The sequence below is a fragment of the Rosa rugosa genome, chromosome 4 (genome assembly GCF_958449725.1).
Source record: "Rosa rugosa chromosome 4, drRosRugo1.1, whole genome shotgun sequence".
Lineage (NCBI taxonomy): Eukaryota > Viridiplantae > Streptophyta > Magnoliopsida > Rosales > Rosaceae > Rosa > Rosa rugosa.
Genome location: NC_084823.1, coordinates 33,438,600 through 33,458,044, shown reverse-complemented (window position 1 = coordinate 33,458,044; position 19,445 = coordinate 33,438,600). Strand labels below are relative to the sequence as shown.

At 36.8% G+C, this 19,445-nt stretch overlaps 2 protein-coding genes and 1 long non-coding RNA gene across 3 annotated transcripts; 1 reads left to right on the top strand and 2 right to left on the bottom strand.

The window, feature by feature from the left end:
- Window positions 1-144: 144 nt before the first annotated feature.
- Window positions 145-4,263, bottom strand: LOC133741740 (uncharacterized). Its single transcript, XR_009862087.1, has 3 exons — window positions 4,130-4,263; window positions 3,936-4,004; window positions 145-1,168 (listed from the first exon to the last, which is right to left on the bottom strand). It is a non-coding gene; the product is annotated as an uncharacterized LOC133741740 (long non-coding RNA).
- Window positions 4,264-10,276: 6,013 nt separating this feature from the next.
- LOC133706547 (uncharacterized) lies at window positions 10,277-16,523 on the top strand. Its single transcript, XM_062132086.1, has 4 exons — window positions 10,277-10,608; window positions 11,665-11,768; window positions 11,864-11,948; window positions 16,189-16,523. Exons 1-4 carry the CDS (start codon window positions 10,375-10,377, stop codon window positions 16,276-16,278), a joined length of 513 nt encoding a protein of 170 aa, XP_061988070.1. The 5' UTR covers window positions 10,277-10,374; the 3' UTR covers window positions 16,279-16,523.
- Window positions 16,524-16,694: 171 nt separating this feature from the next.
- On the bottom strand, window positions 16,695-19,112 carry LOC133706545 (uncharacterized). The gene is made up of 2 exons (XM_062132085.1): window positions 18,702-19,112; window positions 16,695-18,132 (listed from the first exon to the last, which is right to left on the bottom strand). Exons 1-2 carry the CDS (start codon window positions 19,070-19,072, stop codon window positions 16,866-16,868), a joined length of 1,638 nt encoding a protein of 545 aa, XP_061988069.1. The 5' UTR covers window positions 19,073-19,112; the 3' UTR covers window positions 16,695-16,865.
- Window positions 19,113-19,445: the final 333 nt, after the last annotated feature.

Here is a 19,445-nt window from a genome sequence, read left to right as displayed (position 1 = left end):
TTATTCTCACAACACAGCAGCAACAGTTTTTTTTTTTTTTTTTAAGTCACAGCAATCCCAAACTAGCCCTAACCCTAACTCTTCATCTTCATTTGAAATATTTGAAACAGTTTGGAAAGATTCCGAATAATTTAACCTGCCGGGCCAATAAGATTATTAGAATTTGGTGAAAATCATTGCAGGGTTAAAAAGAAGAAGAAAAAAAACAAATTAAATTGAGGGAATCAATCAGCAGCAACAAGTAGGTCGTATAAACTAATAATATAAACTCAGACCACCAAGTGTATCACGATTCTGAACGATCGGGTGAATGTAATTGGTTCACACGTTAAATGAGTAATTTTATTGACTTATTAATATAAAATTTTCACATATGCTTTCTATTGACTGTCTGAAAACCATAAAATAAGGAGCATTTCAGCTGTCCCGATATATTTTCTACCTATTTTGTTACTCGTACCATTTTTTTACACTTGTACTCTAACTTAATTGAAGATTAACTCTATTAAGTGCTCTATTTTTTGTTAAAATTCAATTAAAGAATAACCCAAAATGCACACTCATTTTAACGACTGGAATAACTTACAAACAAGGCCCGTCAGATCTCTACCATTCGGTTACCTCACGACGTCAAACCAGTGACATAGGACTCGTCTCACCATTGTCCATCTCCCTCTAATCCTGGTTTCTCCAATCGGACTCCCACGATTTTGAATAGAGATAGAGGAGCTTTAAGTGTTTCCAACAGTTTCTCTGCGTTTTGTGATGGTTCCTAACATTCTACTATCCAATATTTTGTATTTAGTTTACTTCTCTCCAATCGAACTCCCCACTGCCGCCACCTGAGTCGCCAACGTCGCCCAATTTCCCTCCTAATGAGCCTGATGCAGCCATGCAGGCATAGTGCACCAACATGATTTAGGGAGGCACAATCTCTGCACTTGCCTACCAACCGCTCATATTGAAACCAAGTGAAGGTAGGAGCATAATTTAAGAAATTGAGAGAAGGTTTCCTGCTTTGCCGAATGAAACTGAGAAATTAACTCACAGAGACAGTTGGACAATTAGTCAGTTTGATCTAAGTACTGCGGGATCAAAATAAGTAAATAAAGCAGTTCTTAACGTTTAGTCACAGCAGGAAATCAAGCTTCTTGCTCAAAACAGTCACCTGCAAACACAGATATTTACACATTAATAACTGGCATCAATGATAAATGAGGCCAAGCACAAAAAGTCAATCTTTCAACCTAAATTGACTACATCATAATCAATTGAACTGAAGTTAGAAAGGAATTCCATACAAACCATTATTATGATCAGTAATATGCTATGAGAGATCATGCAATACACAAACATCTTTGTTAGATATCTATTCAGATTTTCAAACAGGGGAAGAAAAGATCTTGGAATGTTAATTAATTTTGGTTCATGAAACTAATAGAAAAATGTGAGTTTGATCTTGTCAAATAGTCAAGTAAAGAAAAAGAGGAAAATTCTATAATACATACCCATATCTCATACACACATTTATAAATGTGACAACAAATTTGTTGTCAGAATAGTAATATTGAGTCCTATTTTGTGTAATCTTAGTTCTAATAATGGTAATTACACCACCTATGACCTTGTTACAAGTTTTTGAACAAATTTGTTGTTAATGTTGTAATTTTTGTTTAATTATATGTAAATAGTGTAAATGAATATGGTAACTTTGTTCTCAATGTTGTAATTTTAATTCAAATAATTGTAATTTTTGTTCAAATAGATGTAAAATGAGTGTATGATAAACATCACAGTACCATAGTTTGTCACAGATAAAGAATCTGGTATAAGGTATTATCATAATTTTCAATTGAGCAGACCCGACGCAGAATTACAACCATATTCAAAACCAGCCTAGTATAAACATAAGTAATGTTAGATAACAAACCAGTTTAGCATTTGGTGGTGAATATATAACCAGTTTAGCATGACAACAAAGTATCTATGTTTGTAAAAGAAAATGGTAAGGCATTCTAATAAGAAACAGAAGAATCACCCTACTTGATCCAGCCTCGCATAAAAGCAAATAATGAATGGTTGTAAAAGAAGCTAAACTTAACAAACTGGTATTTCCGAAGTTAAAATCTGAGTTTCTGAAACTAAGAGGCTTAGACTGAAGTCCAGTTTATATTACAATGAGTGACTATAAGCTGTGTGAGCTAAAGCTGTCAATTTGAGGTCTGACCATATTGGTCTAAGCTGCTCTAAAAATGGAGGAAGTTTATAGGAGAAAGATTGATTCAACAATGATTGTTTGGTATTCAAATATTTTGAAGTTGTTTTTGTAGATCCTAGAAGGAGCCTAAAGGGGGGATGAATAGGCTCACAACCAATTTTTTCGTTCAAAAACTTTCTCAGGGATTGCAACTGGGTGATCAATCCTGAGTGCTAATATTGAACAGAAAATGTTGAACAATCAAGCAAACCAACTAAAGCATTAAAGAACGCAGATTTTTGTTAACGCAGTAAACACCCTATCGAGGGAAAACATCTGCGTGGCCTTTAACTCTTGAAAGACCAAAACCAATTCACTAATGAACAACAACTTACAAGATTACAAAAAACAAAGATTGCACTGGACGCGGCAACTTCTCTAGACTGACTCACTAGACAGTTTGTAATCACTCCTTGCTAATTGTTTACACAAGTGAACAACTCAGAAATCTCAACTATGAAACAAGCTATGACCGCAACAAGTTCGTCTTGGAGATTTCACCTTTGAAGCTTGCAATACCCAAATGACCTCATGGGATGCAAGATATGATATGTATGAATGATTGAATGGTTTGTTGTTTTTCAAATTGTTTTCAACATGGAACAAGACACTTTGAAAAACAGAAAACCAAAGAGATAGAACTTTAAACAACAAAGGGATTGAAAACCCAAATATTTTCAATGATCGAAAATGAACAGAGTACCCATATATATATAGGAGGAAGAGAAAGGACAGTTCACTCAAAGAACCCTTAATCTCAATTGGAGTAGGTAAACCCATATCCATAATTTCAGATTGCCCATGTAAACCCATGCTCCTAATTTTAATTGGGAAACCAATTCAAGAACCCAAAACACTCAAGCTCCATAATCAAAACTGACATAGGAAGGGAACCCATGAAAAACCATTGACTTTTTGAAAGAGATGCCATGTAAGAGCTTACTTGAGCCATGATGAAGAGGGGTCTTCTTTTGATCTTCAAGTTTGAAGCTTGATCTTGGACAAGATAGCAAGATGAGATGGGATTGGGAACCACGACAACAAGGCAGCAAACTGAGATGAGGTTGCAAGTTGCAATTGAACTTTTCTTCAAACTTGGTCTTGGTGTTTGACAGCAAGGCAGCCCCAAAGAGAAGAAGAGGCAAGTTCAATTATGCTAAGATGGGGGGAAGCTGACAGCAAACAGATCTTCAAGTCTTCAAGGGGGTCTTCGACAGCAAGACAACCACACAATTGTGGGATAAATTATAATTAACCAATTATGGACTTGGGCTGCATACTTGGACTCCTAACCCATGGGCTTAATAGGAGAGATGTTTTGTTAAAGTGAGGAATGCCAATACATGATATACTAACAGTTTTTTTTCTCGATCATTTTTGCAGAAGAGAAACAAACTGAATGTTAATCAAATGTTAGGTTTTATAAACTGAGTGGCAGCCAACACATGACTGTTGGAGAATACAGGCATAAGATAGGAGACTATAACCATTTGCATTATTTTGGAATCAGATTAAGCCATTGTATTCATAAAAGTTCAAGGCTAATTTTTGAATAGATGGAAGTAGTTTAGAGTACCATTAATGCAGAAATTCATAACTGCTCAAGAATTCTAAGACATTTGATACAACAAAAACTTTGGTGGCATAATTTGACCGAGTAAAAGTTATCGCCAATCACCTGAAACAACTTGGGCAAAATCTATCCAATTCGAAGCTTAATCTCCAACATCTTCACAACCTCCATAACCTGCTATACCAATACAATATCCCAATAAGCCTAAATTTGAGTTTGTTTTGCACTGAACACACTTATATAAAGTAATAGCAATTGGAAAGCATCCTACACATTGGATTGAATAAAGGAATTCGAACCTTGTTTCTGTGAGCTGGACCCAGTTCTATGGACTTGCTTGATCTTCACAGCACGAAGAGACTGAAACTCTGTGTAAATGATCAACTAATACTAAAATCGGGCCATTGTTGCCAGCACGTTAAAAGCAGATAACGTAACCTTTCTAGTTCCAAAAACTACAGCAAAACAAAATAAAAATGACAAATTGACAATAAGAATTGGGGAAGATAATCACCAACATCCACCATCAGAAAAAGAAAACGTAAATATTAATGAATCAAAATTAATCTGTTCTAATATAAATGGAGGCCCTCTTTTGATGTCAAAGGCTTCACCAATTTTTAAAGTGACACGACTATCCTCTCACAAGAATAAAGATGGAACAGTACAAATATTATGATAAGAGGTTATTACTGTAATTTGCTAATTGTACGGTTTAAAAAAATTTGGAAACTTAGAAATCAAGTCAAGCAAACGTGGGATGAAATCACGCGAGAACGTGTCATTCAATTCACTGCTTTCTTCATCCCACGATCAGCAATTTGATTTCCATGACCATTTATAGTTCATACAAAAGAAGGAGATCAGTAAAGCCAAAAGATTGAGAAAAGAATTCCAGAGGACAACAAAACCCAAACCAAGTAGCTAGGATTTTGCAAATTTATTCAGGAGTTGGTTTGTTTAATTGTTAATCAACCTGAAGAATTTGTTATTAATGGTTTGTTTTTTTTTTTTCCTTATAAGAGTAAATCGGGGAAGTAGAGAAAAACAATTAAATATGTGTTTGTTTAGAGAGGTCAAAAGCTCTGTGCTTAGTTATTTCAATTTGACAAGTTTGCGTTTGAGGGGTGGAATATACTTGGTACATCATTCCTTAAATTGGTTTTCTCTTTCCTTGAACGTAATATGTATCATGCTTTTTTACATGTGTACTTGCTTGCTGAGAATTTTAATTCTGTTCCGATCTTCTTCCTTTTCGTGTTTTTGTTTCTCTTGGTTTAGGATATCTAACTGAAACCATTGATGACCTCTGTAAGACATGAACGCTTGAAGGCATGTTTCTCTTCGTATTAAATCTGTTTTTCTGTTTTTGTTTCTCTTCGTATTAAATCTATATGTTTCTACTGATCGACTAGGATTTTGGGATCATTGCGCAACAGTTGTCTAAATTTTAATCGAGTAAAATTGAGCCAAATATATGTTGTGTTTGATCGTTCGAATGATGTAGTTGTGATGGTAGAGAAAGGAAAAGTTAATTATGGTAGCCTTCAATAAATTTGTGTATAATCTATTATTCAATTTCACATTATTAAGGATCAGGTATGTTCGTTTCAAAACCCTTTTGTTGTTCATGTTCTAATAATCTTTAAACTTTTTGTTTTGAAAACTCACCGCAACTTTAACCTTTTAGCATCTGAACAATTAACAAGCAAGTACAGAGGAGTGAGAATATGCTTAATATACCAATATAGAAATGAAAATGAACAGACTAATTTGTTTTCATTGAAAAGTAAAGTCCGTATATTAATAGAAAATGCATTTTCGTATGCGTGTAGATTAGCCACGGATCAACAGTGAGTTATTGTTTATAAGCTGAAAGTGCTTAAAAGAAACCACCCAATGACACGAGTGGGTATAAAGCTACCTAGCTAGCTCTCTGTATCATTTGTTTATCATCTTTATGACTTTTGATTTACTTTCTAAATGCAATTTAAATTTATATATTATTGTTCAGCATACGTTCCTTAGCATTTCCATGAACTATCATGGAATTTTTTAGTTCCCGTTTCTCAGATCTGGATTTTGGCAGATCACTCAAGATTATTGTCAAAACTAGGTTATTAACTTATTGTGTTATACTGTTTGATTGTTAAGGGATGGTGGTGAATAGAAAAGTTAATTATGGTAGCCTTCAACAAATTTGCATACACTCTATTTTCGTTTTGACATTAATATATAAGGACAAAGTAGTATGTGTGTTTTAAAACAATTTTACGCATGTTCAAATAACGTGGTGGCAGGGGTGGAGGAGAATTATGGTGGCGGGGCGCGAGGGGTGGAGGAGGATTTTCAAGAACGCATCCCGTCACTGGGCTTCGGGGGCTAAAGACTTCCGCCAATTTTGTGAACAAGCCCGTCGTGTGCTCACGTGGTCGAGGTTCAGAACCATGTGTGAAAGGAAAGGACAAAGTAGTATGTGTGTTTTAAAACAATTTTACGCATGTTCAAATAACGTGGTGGTAGGGGTGGAGGAGAATTACGGTGGCGGGGCGCGAGGGGTGGAGGAGGATTTTCAAGAACGCATCCCGTCACTGGGCTTCGGGGGCTAAAGACTTCCGCCAATTTCGTGAACAAGCCCGTCGTGTGCTCACGTGGTCGAGGTTCAGAACCATGTGTGAAAGGAAAAAAACTCCGTTCACTGTAATCTCCACGTTTTCTTTGGGATGTTACACTATGTTCAAGTTCCGTAACTCCATTCCGGAATTTATCAGGCTGGTCAATGGTGTGGAAAGGATAGCCGGGGTCCAGGCACCGAAGGAAAAGGATGCTCTGCCGTTGCCGTCAGCTCTAGAGCAACTGCAACCATCTGAGGTACCGAAGGAAGATGGAGCATCCTTAAGTTGGTATGTAAGGATAATATCGCCCACACGAAAAAAAAGAAAATTTTGCCGAAATATCGGCGAAAAAATCGATTTTTCAGTCCTTGACCCGAAGAGAGAGACAGACGAATAGGTATATCGCCGCCGCAATATGAAAAGAGAAGTAGATGAAAGGTTTTGTCGCCGCCGCTCACCAAAGAGAGGAACAGACGATAGTCCTCCCGAGAGAGAGTCAGAGCCATATTTTATAAAAATATTCAATTTCTTTTGTATGAACTATAAATGGTCATGGAAATCAAACTGCTGATCATGGGATGAAGAAAGCAGTGAATTGAATGACACGTTCTCGCGTGATTTCATCCCACGTTTGCTTGACTTGATTTCTAAGGGGGGTGTATTGTATTTGGATTTGTGCAGACTTTTTTTAATTGACAGACTTTTTGAAAAGTCCACAGACTTTTTAAAAAGTTGGTAGACTGCTATTGATTTCTTAAAACCATTGATTTTAGCAACAAACTTTTTATTGATTCTTGAAAATCTATATACTTTATTATGAATGACTTCTATAGATTTTCTAGTAAATAAAAATAAAAAACAAAGAACACAACCAATGCAATCCAATTGCAAAGCAAGATAATAACTCGTTGTCTCTTCAATGGTCAAGTATCTTCTAGTATAACTTGACTCAAATGAATGATTATTACTCTGTCTATCTAGTTTGTTCTCATTTCTAATCTCCCAATCAACTTAAGGATACAATATAGATCACTTGATGCTTATGGTTAATTATTCTCATCAATTTTGTTTTCACCTATTAACATATATCATAAAAATATTGATCAATGTCTTGATCTATAATCAATCAATCGAAATTCAATTGTTCAAGCTTTCCTTGAACCATGATAGATGAGAATAATTAATTAATAAGACAAAACCTAGTATTTCATAGCAACACTATTCAAGGTTTTAGGGGTAGACCACAATATTTGGGTCTTAGGGTTTCATAAATCATTTTTTATTGCTATTAGGGTTCCAAGTATCACAATTGAACCAAAAAAAAAAAAATCACATTTAACAACTACAATGACCATGTTGGGTATCAAAAAATATTGATATCATGAAAGATTAGAGAAGAGATAAGAAGAAACAAGAAAGAGAGATGATAGATAACCAACATCTTTGCGTGCAGAGAGAAAACTTTGATAGATTTAAAAAATAAAAAATAAAAATCTTTGATATACTTTTTCAAATCTTTAGTCTAGCTAACATTGAAGCCACCCTCAAGTGCAAGAGGTACAAGTTATAGAATAGGGGATTAAGTAAGGATGTCGAACCCACGAGGATTGGTAAATCCTTTCCTAGCTAGGGAAAACCTAAGGAAAAACTAGAAGAATATGCAAATGTATAATCACAAACAAAGGCTCACAAGTGAACCAAAGTTCATGGCCGGTGAGTATGTGCAAGATGGTGTATAGAGATTTGATTTTGATTTTGAGATTGGTTTCTATTCAAATTGAAACAATGAAAGCAAGTAATATAAACTAAGCTAAACTAAATAAGTTGTTATCAAATGGATGGGAGTTAGGGCATCGGGTTTCACTTTTTGCCTCCCTTGCAAACATTAAAGCAATTGAATATGAATGATGCAAAGTTAATTGTCCAACTACCCTCTTAGCATCCGGATAGGACTACTAAGGCTTAAACCCCTTTCATTTTATTAACTCTAACCGGATAAGTCTAGAGCTAACTACCTAGAGACAAATTCAATTACCGGATAGGTCTCAATCCTTTGCCCCTAAATGCATAAAGCTTAGAGTTTAGGTAACCAAGCAAGCAAACCAATCCTATCTCTAGGTGATTTTAGCTCACTACCCTCACATGCATATATGGTGTGCTTTCATGCGCGCTCCCTTTTTGCCTAAAGGTAATCAATCTCTAGGAAAAACTTCATGTCATGGCAAACACATAACTCAAATTGATTAGGTCTAAGTAATGCATTCAACTATGACTTAGCATGTGAGAATGACAACATGAATTTGCATCAATTTATAAACAAAAGCATCAATACAAGCAAGTTTGGCTAGAGCTTTCAACCTTAGCCCCAACTAGTTCACTACTCACACATAGCTAGATACACAAGCTTCAACATTCTATTAAACATCAAATATATAAAGAGATAGGGAGTAAATGGTGACTATTGATGATGCCGGAAGAGGTGATGGAGATGGGTCTCCAAGAACATGATGTGGTGGTAGTCACCTCCTTCTCCTTGCTCCAAGCTCTTGATATTGGTAGGAAAAGTGAAATTTGGAATCTCTAAGGTGAGTTGTGGTGTTGAATGGTGGAGGAAATGGAGGTTGTAGTGGTGGAAATGGAGGTCTTAGAGGTGGAGATGGTGGTTTTAGTGGTGGAAATGGTGGTGTCTTCTCTAGAGAGAAAATGGATCTTGGATGGGATTAAGATGATTGAATGGAGTCAAGAATTCTGAATAATTGGTCTTTGGCCTCTCTTTGATCAGCTATGTGTGTCCCCTTTGGTCCCAAAGTGTGCAAGAGATGCTCTTACACCATTGTCCCCCAAATATTCTCAAATTGGCAAGGTGACAAAAGGACAAGGTGTAGGGAGATATTTGAATTTGAAGTGATGGGAGATTCTCACAACTATGGTCCTCCTTTGCTGGAGAAAAGACCCTCCATGAGTGGCGGCTCGCCGGAAAAGTTTGCCGGAAAAATCGTTGGAAAAGTCGATTTGCAATTTTCTTCCAATCTCCATGTCTTCTTCTCCTAACTTCAAATCTCCGCATTTCAAGCCTCAAATAGTCATTTTATTCTCAATGCAAGGTTTCCTACAAATAAAAGGAAATGGATTAAAAAGGATAAAATAGCATGGAAGACAAATCAATTTTCATAATTATGGGGCACAATTGCATAAGTAATTTGTGACTCAACAGGTGGCTAGAAAATTATTGGAATTTGATATGTATAGTTAACACTACAAAGTCCATGATTATCCTTGATTTTCTAATTCCATAAGTATGAATGAAATTTTGAATACCTCTAAACTTTTATTCATTTTTAAAAGTCATAATTGAATACCCCTAGATTTTGGTAGAATTCATAAAGTCTTTAAAAATCATAATCGAATACCCCAAGATTTTCATGGATTGCTGAAAGTCTATATTGAATAAATCTAAACTTTTAAATTCCATAGATTTCTTAAAAAGTTCCACTAATTCCACATACAATACATCCCCCTAAGTTTCCAAAATTTTCTAAACCGTACAATTAGCAAATTACAATAATAACATTTTATCATAATATTTGTACTATTCCATTTTTATTCTTGTGAGAAGATAGTTGTGTCACTTTAAAAATTGGTGAACGCCTTTGACACCAGAAGAGGGCCTCCATTTATATTAGTAGGCTTAAGGGCAACTGCACCGGTCCATTTCAAAAAAAAAAAAAGTAATAAATAAAATTTTCATTCTTAGAAATAAATAAATTAAATTAAATTTGGATCAAAACCCAAACCCCTAGAATGAAAACCCGTCCGCATCCGAGACCTACGTTACAAAATTACAAATCCCCCAAATCAGAGTCCGCCAAATGAACCGGAAGTAGAAGAAGAAGAACCCAAAAGCTCACTCAGTAAAACCCTCGACGGTGATGATGCAGCGATTATGCTCCAAGCTTCGAAGTTTACCCTTACAATCAGCCCACAAGACTCTACCATCTCTCTCCTCTTCCTCTTCCTCTTCCTTGCTTCGATCTTCTCGCCCTCTTCATTTCGCTTCAAATAGCAGCCACACATGGAGCTCAACGTCCCTCTTCAATGCCCATTCACCAACCCAACCTTCACTGCTCCTCGCCTCTCTTCGCTCTTCAACATTTCCCATCTCAGTAAGTTTTTTTTGGGTTGTTTTGTATTGCTTGCCAGGTTAGTGAAATTGAGAAAATGCTTGAGACAATTTAATGTCATAATTTTCTTATTGGAAAGCATATAAATTTCGCATTGTAGTTCACCTGACTTATTTGGGCTTTCGATATTCTTTGTTATGTGCAGTTTACCCTATTTCTGGTTTAACATGTTAGTCAATTTAATCAGAATTGAATTTATTTGAATGAAAATCCGAACTGATCCGATTCTGATGCGTGTGAAAGAAGTTATATGTTGCGAAGATGAGTTACTGATCATCTTAGCCGAAGGTTTAACTTCTAAAACAGAGAGGCATATCCTTTCAAATAGGTGCTACAAACTCCTACATTGGAAATCAATTGTTTGCATCATAAATTTTCTTATCTTCTGGAAGTGTGTATCTAATGAATTTCTGCATTCCATATTAGAGTTTAAGAGTTAGTCTGAGAGTGTACAAACACAATCTGTGTTCGTCTATCTTCTGGAAGAAGTTTTGATCGCTGTATGTTAGAAGATGTTTCTCAATCATCCTTCAAGCACCAGTGTGGAGATAATTTCGTCTTAAGATTGACAATGATCAAGTCTAGAACTTGGTTCTGTCTCCTTAAGAAAAAGTTGCGTCCTCATTGGTGCTTGAAGGATGATTGATAATGACTGAGAATGCCTTTTTTTTTTTTTTTTTTTTTTTATCAAATGAATGAGAATACTGGGATTGATACTTGTTTTACATCTTCATGAAAGAACATGTTTACTGATTTAAAGGCAACTGATGCATTGTTTCATAATTAAACATTGCCTGAGTTCAGTAGGTGTCCTTCATCAGATCAGTTAACAACAAAATCTTGTATGTTTACAATTCCCAGATATTTGATTGTTATAATATCATATGCTATTATCTCACTATAATTTTCATTCAAAAAAAAAAATATTTTATGATTAAGTATTAAATTTTTAACAGAATAAATGGGATTGTGATGTGGGATTGCATATGGTGTTGTTAAGTGCACTTTGATGATGAATGGTATTATGTGTATGTGAAGATGGTTCAAGTGCGGCATGTTTCGTCAAGCGAGCGTAAGAAGAGGAGAAAGCCAATGACACCAGTTACTTCCAAGATAAAGAAATACAAAATCAAGGGTTACTCGTAAGTGTGTGCCATTTCAGTCATCTAACTATGTTATCTTTTGGAATTGGTTATGAAGTTTCGTATGGTAATTGGTTTTGAAAGTTCTTGATCAGGTCTTACAAGTCCCGGTTTAAGTTATTGAATGATGGCACTATTCGACGCTGGAGGGAGGGGAAGCGGCACAATGCACATTTGAAGGTCCATCTTGCACTTTGATTTTTCAATGCTTGGGGTTGATATCCAGAGTTGGTCAATGTTAAACTAGCAAGTTGTTAGACTTCAGTTTAAGTTCATATTCTATATAACTTGATGCTTTACTACATGTGTGGAATGATGCATTTTAATACAGAAAATTGACCCAACCTAGAAATCATGTTCACTAGGTTTTTTGTTTATTTATTTTATATTTTATTTTATCTTATTTTATTCCCTTTTCTTTCTTTGGCCCAAGTTAGAAAAACTAATTTTCTTGAAATGATATAGTTCTGCCACTTGTAGGTGCTTTTGGAAACATAAGTAGCCAACTTCTTGGGTCTGTCTTTCCATTCTGTACATAATTTTATGTCAGAGAACTGCATTGATCTATGTGTAATGGAAAACATAAACATGATGATTGCTTAATGAGAGTAAGATCAGAACTATCATGTATATTCACACAATCACACTAGTTCATATGGAATAGAGTTTTACCCATCTATCACTCCTATTGGTTGCTTCCATCGTGAAGAGATCAAAAAGCTTCCCATGGAGCACTCTTAATTCTATGTCTATGTATAAAAATTCTCTGTCTTTGTGCGGGTGGATGGTTTCTTTGATTAGATAAAGCTTGAACAGTTTAAGTTGGTTACTGAGTGAGATGGTGAAAAATCTTAATCTGGATAGTGTGTGTGCTGTTTCTGTACCAACAGGATGTGGTGATGTAGTTATTTCTGAATGTCTGATTGCACTCTCTTGGATAAAGTAGTTGTGTCATGGAAGTGCTTCTAGTGTAATTGTTTCTTCAAGACTCATGCATTTAGAAAAGACAAGTAACAACTATTATAACTTTCCAGCTATCTATTTCCTTTTCAGTTTAGTTTAGGACGTTTTCTTACTGGACTCAACTTTTCAAATGCATTTAGTTGTTATTGTAGTTATTCTACAGTGGTGGGAGCCTACTTTGGTTCCTTTAACAATTCCTCAGTACTATCTTATAGCATCGATCATTTGACTAGGCCCACGCTTAAGGAAGAGGCCCAAATACCGCTGAGATATATTATGTCGCCAAGGGGGTAATCTCACCTATATGGTATGGGCTATAGGACTATATTGGGACCCCCATATTACTTGTTTAGGTAGGAAAGCAGTAGGGTTCTTTCTTTGCTTATACTGGTTTGGTGGCAGTTGAGTGTTCTTGTTTGTTGCTCAAAAATGTCTTCTCTGGTTTCTTCGTATGTGGACTCCTTGTCCATGTTTCTTTTGAATTTATGGAAGCTGATTGTTTGCTATATCTGTGTGTATGTGGAAATATTGGAGCCCAATATTGCTAGTTTCTACATCCAAGAGTAGCACCTAAGTAGCTAGGTTATTCAATCATTTTGACTTGAACCTGGCCCAAGGTTCTAACCAAAATTCAGCTATAAGCACATCTCATTCATCTTTTGTAGGTATAATAAGTTCAATGCTGAACATGGTTCAAATCCAAGTTCTGATCAAGCTTAGAAACTACCATTTGACTTGAACCTGGCCCAAGGTTTTAACCAAAATTCAGCTATAAGCACATCTCATTCATCGTTTGTAGGTATAATAAGTTCAATGCTGAACATGGTTCAAATCCAAGTTCTGATCAAGCTAGAAACTACCATGGTATGGTAAAGTTAAACCTGATTAAGACTAGAGAAAGGTCCATCTGACCAAATATATTTTTCTAGAGCGTTTTGACCATGGGCTTGGTATTGAGATGTATCATAGCCAGGTGTCAAAACACTAGTCATGTAAAGCCATGCAGGAGTTCCTTATTTTAACCTAATTATGAAACTTGATTTATTGAGCTTTCACATCCCCACCACCAGGTTCCTAAATGAAGAGAGAAAGGTAGGCAATGTTACCTAACCTCCCCATTGCAGGGTAAATGGCTCAACTATGAAAGCAGTAGTTTTTTCGTAACTTGTTTCAATGGCAGCTTTGGTTTCCAATTGTTATTTCGAGACCACTTTACTTTGCTCGCAAGTATGCCCTAGGGGAAATATTTTCTTATTGAACTTGGAGAGGTCCAGCGGAATAACATTGATTCAATTGGCATTGACATAATAGGAATATTTCGTCTATTAAGGAGGATTCCCCGAATACCTAAAATAGAGATGTTCATAGAAAAGAAATATTTTAGGCATAGCCAACACATAACAGCTGAGAGCCTTTTAGAGAGCTAGAGAAGTTTAGAAGAGAAAATTAAAAATTTGGAGAGTCACTGGGAAATTTAGTGAGAGAAGAGAAATTAATTTTATGTGATGAAGGAACCTATTTGTTATTTATGATAATCTTCTTCATCTTGTTTCATCGTTATGTATTATCATTTTGTTCCAAAACTTTGATTTTTTTTAATTATTTAATTATTTATTATTTTAATGTGGTGATGCAGTTGCCAGTGGCCTGGAATTTGACAGGCTGAATTAGTTGTCCAAGAGCATTAAAAACAAAATTGATGTGTTGCGATTAAGTTGCATAAACAAGCTAGAGTGTCAGAATCTTGAAATTATTAATGTGTTGCTTGGTCACTGGAATATTGATACAAGATGGGATGCTGGAAGTTGGGTGGCTGTCTGGTAGAAGTTGTAAGAGTTACTCATTGACCGAAATTTTGGGGAAGACATGCAGTGTTCTCTTCAAATGAGATGTAGGGAAGTTCACTTCATATAACTTATGTAACTGAGCAGGTGGGATGGCAGGAAGATATTGAAGCATGAAATGAAATATGTAGGCAAATAGTGAATGGATATCGAATAAGAAAACAGGCAGAAATGGGATCGGAAGAAGATTTAATGGGCTTCAGTGGGTCTGCTGGGACAATCTATAGCAGATGATTCTACTACTTTCAGTTGCAGATTTTCTTTGAGTGTCAGGTTTGGAAGGTAACAAGGAAGTGGTTACTTGTGTATATACTCACAAGAGAGTAAAGTATTACGATTAGAAGCTTCTGGGACATTGAGTTGGATTTTGGCTTATGATATATTCAGAACTTCCTCTGGGTGGCAATGCACAATTGAATCTTTTTAATTTTGGTCAAGAGACACTTAGAAAGGCTATCTTAGAAACAAGTATGAGTTATGTGAAAGTAGGTAGGATGACAAATAAGCTATGCTTTATAGCCAATACATCTTAAAGTCTTCAGTCCCGTGAAAACATTTATCGAGGTTACAATTCTCGTCTTGCCATTATTGTGGAAGTGCGATTCAGATTAGGTTTAGGGACGATAGTTGACTGATAATTTTCTTTTTTCACAAGTGTTCTTATTGCTAGACTTGTTACTTAACTTTGTACTTCTTTTGATTTAGCAATTTGCCTGTTGAAGAACTTCAAATAAACTCAAAATTGGGGAGCTTTGCTTTTTGCAGTCATTGGTATAGACTATACAGTCAAATCTCAAAATTGGGGAGCTTAACCTTTTGCAGTCTTTGGTATATATTATGCTTGATTGTCTTTTTGTAGAACAGATTTTAGAAGGTAGAAGGTGGAGATTAAAATCTTCTAGTGTGTTTCCCTTCCACTCTTCTTTGAGTTGGAAGGCTTAGGACCTTTAGGTACTACATCTTGCTCGGATAGTTGCTATTTGCTAATGGTAGGGCAAATAGAAATGTGGTGATTTGATTCATTGTGTAAGGGACTGATGTGGACCATTTGTTTCTCCATTGCCCTATGGCCTTATCCACAAGTTTAAGCCTGTTTAGAGAAGAATTTCCAGTTAGGTGATTCTAGCTGCATGTCTTTAACTTTCTGTTGAAGTCACAAGACATGTGGTCATACTGTGATAGTAAGAAGGCAAAAGTTTTATTGAGCCGTTTTGTGCCATCAGAGTTTGGGTAATTTGGGTAGAGAGAGGAACTAGAGGATTTTTGAGAATCACAGTATGGGCTTCAGTGTCTACTGAGTTTTGGGATACTTTATGTTCTACTTGGCAGATCTGGAAGTAGTTTGTTTAGGGTCTTGTTCTTTTGTTCTACTTTGGCAGATCTGAAAGCAGTTCTTCTGTAGAATTTTCTTGTTTGTAAAAAAGGAGTTGATGGCTAGCGAGTTTTTGATGTATTCACTGGTGGTCATCTTGATGTTTTTTTGTTTTATTTTTATTTTTTTGTTTTTTAACATTTGAGAGTTCATGCATGATTTGCTAACTTTTTGTATGTAATGCAAAATTACTCTAAACATATATATTCATGTAATTAATTGAATTTAACTTGTGATGCAGTCGAAGATATCCAAGCGTAGACTGAGACTACCTGCCCTCGTCCATCCTGCTTATGCCAAAGTGATGAAGAAGCTCAATTTTTGTGCTTGAAGCTTTGGAATCTCATTTAGGTACTGCCAGTTCATGGAGTGGAGAGGGAACCCCGTAGGCATTTGAAATTGTGTTCCTTCTCTTTTACATTTCTGAGTTCCTTTCAGCTCTTAGACCAGCACTAGATTCAACTGTTGGTACACACGTGAGGTTGTGGCTGATGAAATAATCCACTATTTTCTTCTTGAATTTGTATTTTCGGGATGAGTAGTTGCTCAGCAATTCATTAGAAGAGTTTCATTTTACTGTTATTGATTAGAAATGATGTTCTCTTTCTGACTTGATGGACTACTCTGAGATCAAATCTTTACTTTGAGATCAAAGCTTTATACTAGGACAAGAACAGGCAAAAGGGATTGTCTTTTTGACGTTTAATTCTTTGTGGTAGGGTATGGTAAGTTTTTACTGTAAAGCCACAAAAATAGTCGACATGCAATATGTGAAATAAATGTAACATGGACAGTTGGTCATTTGACCTATTATCAACAGAACAAATAGTTCAGACTATCCCAAACAAAAAAACAATGTTATTTCAAGGACCTATATGAAATTTTCAGGATGTACATATTTTTGCTCTCTTCTTTTGCCTATGGCCCTTGCAGTACTGGTTCTTCAACCTCATAAGCAGTATCAAGGCCAGTAACAGGTGATGCTTGATGATCATACTTGTCCCCTCTCACATGCCCTGCAGCTTTGGCTCCTCCAAAATCACTGATGTTCCCAAAAATCAGAATCACCATTCCACAGATGGTAGTACCAAATGACAGCCCAAAAGAAGTCCTTACATTTCCTGGAAACGATGATGCAATTGCGAACCCTACACACATGCCAAGACCTCTCGTCCATGAGAACCATGTAGAGAATGCACCTTCTTTCCCAGATGGAGAACAGTCCATCAACAGAACTCGTCCGTAAGCGTGTAACAGCCCAGTAGATGTGCTTTGAAGAACGGCAAAGAACAAAACATGGTGTTGGTGCCAAGGTGAGCCCCGGAAATAGAATCCAAACCCGGAAGTTGCTGCAGATAAAAAGAAGCCCAGAAGTTGCATTTTCACAGCGTCACCTTTTATGACTTGTTGCAGGGGATGTAACAGTGGGAGGGAAATCAAAGGGGAGATGAAATACGTTAGCCAGAAGTAGAGCAAAGATTTTGGTTTGTAGCATAGTTCTCCAACTAGGTAGAGCACTCCTCCAGTGAAAAGGCACATGGTTGTTAATGAGGAGACAAAAATCCCAGCTAGGGTTCCAAGTGCATGAGGAAACTTGAAAATAGAAAGGGCGTGACGGGAGTTTGATGATACTGGTGTGCTGATACAAGGTCTATTAGTGACGAGAAAGTGGAATATCCCACAAAGCCACTTAATGCCACTAAAGATTGAAACAATCCAAAGGCTCAATACCTCCTCCTTTTCTTTAAGCATACGGTAAGTAAATGATGAGATGACTGCTGAGCCCAAGGATCCTGCGGCGGCTGCGTAGAGGGAGAGCCAAGAGTTGACTGCTCTTCGAGATGGGAATTGGGACTTGTGAAGAGTTGGTCCAGTGAAGCCTCGAACCATTAGACCGAGGTGGCGGGTGTGGCAGGCGGTGGCGATGACGCTTGAAGCTACTATGGCTGCAATGTATGGTGGGAAGATCCATATATTTTTGAATGAACCAGCTGGAAGGCAAAAGATTGACCCCATCGCTATGGAGGCTACGGCAATGATGGGTTGGTTGTAGCCATGGTCAAGGACGATGGGAACAAAAGCAAGGAATGGAGAAGCTATAGCTAGACCTATAGCCCAAGAAATTGAAGTCCATTCTAGGGGAGAGTATTTGGAGAGTATTGTCCTTTTTGTGAGTCGAAGGTACCTGCAATGTTGAAAAACCACAATATTCAAGATTCAAATTACATGAACATGATATTACCCCAATTTACAAAGGAATGCTTGCTTGGTTATATCCTACCACGTACATATATATGTACTGAAGTATAACTCATAAGACAATTTGATACGTGAACCTAAGTTTTCCGTTAATGATTTATAGCCTACGGCCGTTTTTCTGTAAAATTGTCAATGGTGGACGACATTGCATATATCTGGAAAGTGCAGGATATTGTAGTTGTAATTGATGTGCTGAAGCTTGGTCCGATGACAGATGTGGTAGTCTTAGTTTGTTCATGGTGAAGCCGCACTAAACACTCTCCTAAACCTTCGGGATAAAAAGACCCTAGACTTGATAAGGGTGGAAAGCAAACCACAAAATTGAAACAATATTAGGGAGTGATTTTTTGGGTAGGGGTAGAGCTAGAGGGTAGTAAAATGTAGTTTTCCCTATATATTCTTCATTCGAGACTTAATTATCTAAAGTCTATATTTCAATTATCTACTCGATCGAAATGATCGATGCTATGCCAAGAGAGGAGGTGCAGTACTTACAGGTTAATTTCCTTGTGAGTGCAAGTGGCACCGCTCTTGGGGCTCAAGGTATCCCAACTCTCCGGCAGCTTTATAATTTGGGACAGGATGAGCGGGAAGACGATAGGAACAAGAACTGTAAGAACGAAGTGAGAGCACAGCTCATAGAAATACCAACTCAAAACCTCCACCTTCTTAGGCTTCTCTTCAACCCCTGCATACGCTTTGTAAGCTTCCCTAGCCCTCTGAAGTTTCATGGAGGTACCGTGCGCATCCTGAGTAGAATACGAAATTTCCTCCTCCACGTCTCGCCTCGCCGGGATCAACTCTCGGTCTTGCGCAGCTCTACCACTTCCAGCTTCAGGACTACTAGACCTCACTACTTCAGCCATTACCCTTTCGATTATTACACAATGAGCTAGATCGAGTTGAGGAAGTTGAAGGAGACTTGTATATAGAGTTATAAACAATGGTGGTGGACATTCTTAACCAGCTGGATGCGAAAATACCAAGGCGTTTGAGAAACCTCGGAATGTTCAGATGTATGCAATAAGAGGGTATAATTTTGGCATCATTCTCCAACTCTCACTGTCTTTTGTCATTTGTTACAAATCTATCATACAACAGGTGGCAGTACTGTAGGTCTGTAGTATCTACTGTGGTATATTGATCGGTATTTCTTGTTTGTTTTCACTTACTTATGAGTTGTTGGTTTCAATTTTGACAGTCCTAATCTTAAAAGGAGACCATATATATACTACAGAA

Excerpts from the sequence above, each read along its gene's own strand:
- LOC133706547 (XM_062132086.1), top strand. The coding sequence starts at position 10,375 with ATGATGCAGCGATTATGCTCCAAGCTTCGAAGTTTACCCTTACAATCA. Across the intron at positions 10,609-11,664 it reads CTTCAACATTTCCCATCTCA|ATGGTTCAAGTGCGGCATGT; the intron begins GTAAGTTTTTTT and ends GTGTATGTGAAG. Across the intron at positions 11,949-16,188 it reads GGCACAATGCACATTTGAAG|TCGAAGATATCCAAGCGTAG; the intron begins GTCCATCTTGCA and ends CTTGTGATGCAG.
- LOC133706545 (XM_062132085.1), bottom strand. The coding sequence starts at position 19,072 with ATGGCTGAAGTAGTGAGGTCTAGTAGTCCTGAAGCTGGAAGTGGTAGA. Across the intron at positions 18,133-18,701 it reads ACTCACAAGGAAATTAACCT|GTACCTTCGACTCACAAAAA; the intron begins GTAAGTACTGCA and ends TCAACATTGCAG.